General features: G+C 39.5%; 1 protein-coding gene across 1 annotated transcript in view; it reads right to left on the minus strand.

Annotated features, from left to right (window-relative positions):
* The window catches only part of LOC109958773 (sodium bicarbonate cotransporter 3-like), a 36,396-nt gene extending 30,253 nt beyond the window's left edge, over positions 1-6,143 (minus strand). The window contains exon 1 of the mRNA XM_020597677.1: positions 6,018-6,143. Coding sequence (XP_020453333.1) covers positions 6,018-6,059 — 42 coding nt within the window. The 5' untranslated portion in view covers positions 6,060-6,143. The remainder of the gene's footprint in view (positions 1-6,017) is intronic.
* Between the last annotated feature and the right edge of the window lie 1,326 nt (positions 6,144-7,469).

A 7,469-nucleotide genomic window follows, 5' to 3' on the forward strand; every position in this document is an offset into this window, starting at 1 on the left:
CTCAACAGCTTCCTGATGATCATTTGTAACTGAGAAGCCCATGTTCAGCTGCAATTGTGTCAGGACAGAAAGACAGCATTGTGGACCTGTCAAACTGGCTTATTTCCCATTCTGCAGCAATCACATGAACTTATTAAGTTTCATAAAATATCACTAACACAAATCTTTTAATTTTACTGTATAAACACCAGTTTACATACACACATGCTTATCATGTTTCAAATTTGCCTGTAGTGTAAACTACTCAGAGGTTAATCTAGGAAAGACTGAAGCAAAGGGGTACAACTATACTGAGAACAGTTAGAAACCACAGTTTGTCACAACTAGCCTAAAGGTCTTTGGGACTTTCATAGCAGACTGTATAGACACTGGTGTTTCTAATTCCTTGAAGAAGGTAATCCATCCTTTGGTGTTAAGGTACTCATAGGGTTGTCTTGGGAAGACTGAAGTATAGAAGTACAAAATATAATGAGAGCAGTGAGAATTCACAGCTATATGTGCTAGGTATCTGCTCATGCATGTTGCTACTTGTACTGTCATGTAAATGTTGCTTTTAATTGACATTTAATGTTTTATCTAATTTGCATCCTAATGTTTTATCTATATACATATGCCTTTCCTTTTCATTGCATTTTGTATGCACTTTAATGTTTTATCTACCTGTGTGCATTGTGTTAAGCACTTGTGAAAATGTGTAATATAAACCTACCTTGCCTTGCCTTATGTATTCTATGCATGTTGTAATGTCTGTCTAGTGAAGTATATACATGTATTAGTCTGCTGTGCCCTTGATCCCACATTGCAGCCTGTCAAATAGCTTTGTCCAAAATAAACCCCCAGTCTGTCACTCTCTGCTCCCAAGGCCTGGGAGGCGATTGGCCTTTATGTCCACAAAGCACAGCTGTGGTTTGCCTATGGGAGCTCTGCCACTGCAGCAGGGGTGGAGGGGAGAAGAGCTGCCAGCTGAGTAAGGAATAATAACCTTAATAGAGGGCTGTTGACAGAAGACTGATGTGTCTCTGGTTGCATCTGCACAGTAAAGAAAGCCTGACTGTAAGTGCCTAGCTCTGTGTGTGGATCCACGGAGATAACGTGTGTCTGGTGGTGACCATTATGATTTTACATTTGTTTAAAATATTCCCTCAAACATGTCTGAGCAACATCATATTACAGTATTTCCACAATACAGTAAATGCTAAATAGTGATGAAGATACAAATGTATATGGAAAATACTTCTCTGAATTCAAATGCAACTGTGGTATGAGCCTAATGCAGTAAACTCTGTGGGTGTACTGCACGGTAAGAGTAACCACAGTGTTTCCTGGCCTGTCTGTGGCCATTCAGACGTGTGCTGCCACATGACAGATACATTACTTATGGGATATGCCACAATCTGCTCTCCCAACCACTGACACAATTGATGTCTAGCACAGTGGGAAATTCAGATAAAAAGTTCCATACACTTTGCAGAAGACAAATGTGGACAAATAGAGAGTTGTCCAAATGACAATCAAAACGAGGCAACAGGCAGCAGGCAGTGCTAACCAGAAAAACTGTCCCTCTTTATCACTTCTCATCTGTTGGTGTCCTCTGAGACAAAAGATGCCTCATGTGGGCAACAGTACTCACGTGTCACTTTCTATGGCTGGAAATATGCTGCTCTGAACATGCATGTAAACATTTCTGCCAGCCTACACTGAGGACAGCCTTGTGGGTATTTGTAGGTCGCAGAGGACTGAAGATGAGCCTGAGTGTACACCTCCCAAATCTCAGCTATGCTTTGTGTGATCCTACACATCAAGCATGTTGTTTGGTTAATTCAGCTTCCTACTGGGAGTTGGGTTCAAAAAGGGAACAAAAACAAATGTAAAACAATTTAATACAAAAAAAAATCATGTTACATTTTTGATACAATCATTGAAAAGATGCACGTTAACCTCACTACTGCAACTATGTTTGTGTGGGAGTGATTTAGCCACACAGCAGCCAAAAGCCTCTTCAGCCTACTAGACCGTGAATGAAACAACAAGCCACTCCACAAGCCAAGTGCTGGTTCCCTCTATTCTCAGTTCCTAGCCAGCTTTGTTCTACTAGGACTTGGTCCAACTGACAGAGATGTTACACAGACACAGAGGTTACAGAATATCTCTCTGTCTCACAATGCCAAATGCACATCTACACACTATAGATGGGAACACTGACACCTATTAACTGCCAGTTAATGCTAACTTATGTAACTCATGAAATTATATAGGAAAACTGAAAGATTAAATTGAGAGATTAAAGATAAACAAATGATTGCATTATATATTCTTCTATGTACATGTATTATGTGCATTATATAATTTGGTCAAAGTCCTTTCGGGAAGGAACAAACATCTATTAGTGCTTAGCTGGTGCTAGGTAACCAACGGAAGCAGAGATAATTATATGATTTCACCTGGCTGCTACATTTTAGTGACTTTTGCTCACTAGCCTGTCAATTTACCACCATGGAACCTCACCACATTTGAACAAGGCCCAACTAAGGCAGTCAGAAACTTGTGACTTATATTTAATGTCTCCTGAATGAAGATGTGGTTTAAACTGCTGGAAGATATTTCACTTGCTAGAAAGACTTCAAACAAATGCTGATCATAGTTTCCACTGGACTCAATCAATACTTCCAAATATGCACATGTTTTACAGACACGGACACATAAATACAAAGATGGAAGCCATGCCCTCTCTCTGCCTTACAAATATTTCCTCTCTATGTGCACCTAATTTTAACAGTCCCTCCTTGCTTGTTGCTGCCCCTGTGGGCATAGTCATTTTTACACCTTGTGCTTTTAGCTAGACTGAATGGAAACAAGTGTTTCATTTGATTTCCTATCCGTCAGTGTACATCATCTCTATAGATAGCATGCACCTTGTTTGGTTTCAGCTACTCTGGGACACCCATTTTTCACCCTCCTCTCCTTGACACTCCTTGCCTCTCTCCTCTCTTCCTTCCTGTTCTCCTTGTCCCACTCCTTCAAGCAGCCATAATGGTCTCTGTGGCTCTCCTCTTGTTCCTGCACCCTGAGGCAATTTAAGAGTAGAAAATGAAACGTTTTCATTTCAAGAGGCACGTCTGATGAAGCAACAGCTTCTCAACCCCTCTTTCACCTTATCTCCCTGATCATCACACCTCTGCCTTTAGCCTTCTGGTCAAATGTATTGACCACCTGCTCCATTCATTAGCACAGATGACTATTTATTTTATTCTGCCATAGATGAGCACAAGAGGACAAACCAATATGAACACAACCACACGGATAATACAGCACGCACACACAGCCACTGGATCCTGATTAAGGACAGACCATGACAGTTAAAAACACGCACACAGGATCAGACATACCTTAAGCACATGCTCTCCATCATTCTGTTCGTCCATTTAGATTACAGCATCTGCAAAGCAAGGGCTGCAAGAATGTGAACCAGCTCCTCCTTTCTGGCGCTTATCTCTGTTGAAGCTGTGTGTGAGCTAATCGCTAGCAGAGACACTGCCGCACTCGTCTGCTCCCTCTTCCTCCACTCATCGCTTTATACAGGGTTAGGAAAAGAGAGAGGGAGCGAGCTGCTTCGAAACACAGGGCTCTGCTCTACCCTGTCAGCCCGCTCTTTGCTCAGCAGCCAATCCCACCATGCCAGCATGAATATTTTATTTGCCCAGCCAAGAGCTTAAAAACACACAACCACCACCACCATCACATGGCGGACATAGTGTACACACATATTTGGAGGACACACAGATGCTCACCCTGTGAAGTATTCAGGTCGCAATTGAAGAGCCACCCCCAACACAGACGAACCGAACCAAGCACACATTTGGGCTCAGCATTCCTGAGAGGGTGCAATGAAATGAAAACGGACCGATAGCTGTGTAGTCAACGGCATCCAGATGGCCCCGTGCCTTTGACATATCATAGCCTCAAGGTTAAACATGCCATTCAACAACCTTAATTTTTCAGAGAACTAGGGCTCATTTGTTTCTTGATCACAACAAGAACTGTTACATGAGTAGGGCTTAAAACATTCTTGAAACCTACAGAGTAATAAAGAGTCCATTGTGTAAGTCAAGAAAACATAATGGATCCGAGAAAACCCTGTGGACATGGCATTTGTAACAATGTCAGCCAGTTCCAAACAGACTAATCCCAAAACCACAAAGGCAAATGTTAAACAAACCTAAAATTAAAATGCCTCTTGTAATGAAAATTAAGATTAAAAAGTGTGCATGAAATTAAAGGATAAGGTCGGTCAGTTTCACAGCCTTGTATTTTCAACAATTCCTATACAGCGCGTTGCCTCTACCCATGGTTAATGTCTGTCAGTCTCCAGTCAGGATTAGTTTATTCATCTGTGCCACAGACTTCTGCTGTTGTTCAAAAACAATTAAAAACGCATCAGTGAAACACATAGCTGCACTGGGTGACACATTTCTTCATTACAAAACACCAGAGCTGCATATTTGTTAAAAATGTTGCCCCAAAAGCTCCAAACAGGGATAACGTTTTACAGCATCTGAAGCAAGAGTCCACTGCACATGTACAAAATCTTTGTAAAAGCATGTTTAAACTAAATTCAGTTTTTTTAAACATGCATGTACTAACTAGTTGAATTTACAGCTCAGAGCTTAACAATGATATGTTCTTTATCATTATCAGGCATCAAGCTGTTGAATTTCTGCTTTAAGGCTCCTGTGTCACAGTGAACATATTGAATTCCCATGGCTGAAAATGAAGAAGGTACTGTAGTTCTCTTGTGAGTCCTTTGCGGTGGAGCACGGGTAAAATGTCCTCAGATGCATGCACATAGTCATACAGGAATACACATGCATACCTAGGCATACAGGCACAAATATAGTAGACAACCCTACACCAGCACTGATGTCAGACATTCAGCCTGCATTTTAAACTTGGCACTTTAATCCGTTTCGGTTTTTTGGCTTGTAACACATTGTGTTTGATGCTCATCTTGCCCCTCCTGTGACTGTAGTTAACACCCAACAGACAGGATGTAGGTCTCTGCTGTCAACCACAGCTCAGTTAAAACATCACACAGGCTTTAATGCACGTATGAGTAGACTATGGCGAGTTTTCCTCATTAACATTTTCACAATAAAAGTCGCGGCATTTAAAGCGTATTTTTGAACAAACTTAATATGTAAATAAGCATTTATTTCCGAAAATCTACCGGTATATATCTTATCAGGTCACTAGCTGGGAAATACTGTCAAACAACGGGCGGGTGAACCTGTTGAACGTGAAAAATATTACAAAACCGGCGTTGTGTCGACAACCTGAACCCTGTGGGGTGGAGGAAACTAACCAGTTGCAGTCTTTATAAATGATCAGTTATTGTCAAACCAACAAAATATGACGTTAGGCTACGTAAGACCAAGTTTGATATAATGATTCAGTTCATTAATGTGCTCTTTACCAGACTTGCCAGCTAGCGGGACGTTTAAAACCTCATAAGCATAAGCATAAACTTTATTGCCAAGTATTTCAAGAACACAAGGAATTTGATTCCAGCTCAGTTACAGCCCCCCAATGTGCACAAACATAAAAACAAAAATAAATACACAATATATACAAGTTAAACATCGCTACGTTTAATAACGTCTCTAACAGGCTAATTCATTAGCAAGTAGCACTACTGCGTGAAAACAAATGAAGGGGAGCTAATAACCAAATAAAAACGAGCCAGGGAAACGAATCCCTATATCTGAATGAAAGCCTGAGATGACTTTAACAAGAGACCCGAACACAACTTGTACCCAGCGTAAGCCACGTGCCAGAAGTAGAAAGCCGGCTAACAATAGCAGCCACGGGATGCTCAGTGAATCTGACTCCCAAGCATCTCTAATAATTCTACTGGTGCTCTGCAAACTAGATGAAAACACGGACATAGAGTCATATAACGTTTTATACATATATATATACAATAGTAGGCTAACTATTACCTGTGTTGGGCAAGTACTTACTGTTCTCAAGAGGGGTCTCATTTGCTCTGAAGGTTCGTCCATTTCCCTAATTTGACATACTTTTATGCCGGTGGACCGCTGGTTGACATTTGTGTAAACTGGTTGTGCTTTCCCTAACAACGACGTAAGGACACGCCTCTAAAATGATTGACAGTGTAAGACTGCCAATACGCTTTTAATGCTTAGCTTTTGCAGCCAAACAAATCCCACAACGTACAATAAGGGCGGGGCTATATTTTAGTCACTTCTACTACCCAGGCCGGGTTTTGGTTAAGATTGTTTAACCTCTTAAACCCAACAGAAAACATCAGATGTATTCCAGAAAATAGAGATTTTATGTTAGAACTGAATTGTTTTCTGAGTTTTTTTTTTTACTTATAGTGAGTTGGAGCAGAGAAAGTATTAAGTAAGTTACTGTAGGTAGTATAGCTCATTTATTAGCTATTTAACAGACTTGAATTCCTTAATGGATGCTACATTACATGTTAAATCAATTTAATCAGCTATAGTTTCAGCAGAAGAATTCAAACAGATAAGACATAGGCTAAGTTTATTTACAGATCTTTACCTGTAACATTGTAGTGACCCAGCAATAAACATCACTAGGCATAATAGATGTATAGGTTTTGCTTACTTGGAAATAATGACAGTATTTCAACATGTAGTACATTTAAACAGTTACCGAAATGCAATTAAAACAAGTCAGAATAAGACTATATGCAGCTATCAAAACTGCAAACTTTAGACTATCACTCAGAAATATCACATTATGTCTAATAGTATATGATATAAGTGGAATGTTCCATAATGTGCTTCAAAATATGATGAAATCAAATGTCAGATGGCAAGATTTGATTGATTTGATTTGATTTATTCTTTCAAACATGTAACGACAGTCAATATGTCAACACACATAATTTCACACATATCCACAAATGCATTATCAATTTGCTTATACCTAGTACATGCTTGAACGGAGTAGGAAAAAGTTAAACTTATCTAGTCCTACCCCCTAATATCATCTTATCATCAGTGGTTTGCAAGCAGTATTACTACATGGATACATATTCTACTTCCACATTCCCGTCTGATTAATCATTAAGCCGGTTCTTAAAGAAGAGAATATTTTTGATTTGATTTGATTTATTCTTTCAAACATGTAACGACAGTCAATATGTCAACACACATAATTTCACACATATCCACAAATGCATTATCAATTTGCTTATACCTAGTACATGCTTGAACGGAGTAGGAAGAAGTTAGACTTATCTAGTCCTACCCCATAACATCATCTTACCATCATTGGATTGCAAGCAGTATTACTACATGGATAATTTTGTTCTACACCACGCTAGTGATATACTAAAGAATATTACAGACTGTTAACATTCATACATAATTACATACTTTGATAATTATCTTCTACATCACACAAGTAGAAATATTACA

The sequence above is a fragment of the Monopterus albus genome, unplaced genomic scaffold, assembly GCF_001952655.1.
Source record: "Monopterus albus unplaced genomic scaffold, M_albus_1.0 scaffold34.1, whole genome shotgun sequence".
NCBI lineage: Eukaryota > Metazoa > Chordata > Actinopteri > Synbranchiformes > Synbranchidae > Monopterus > Monopterus albus.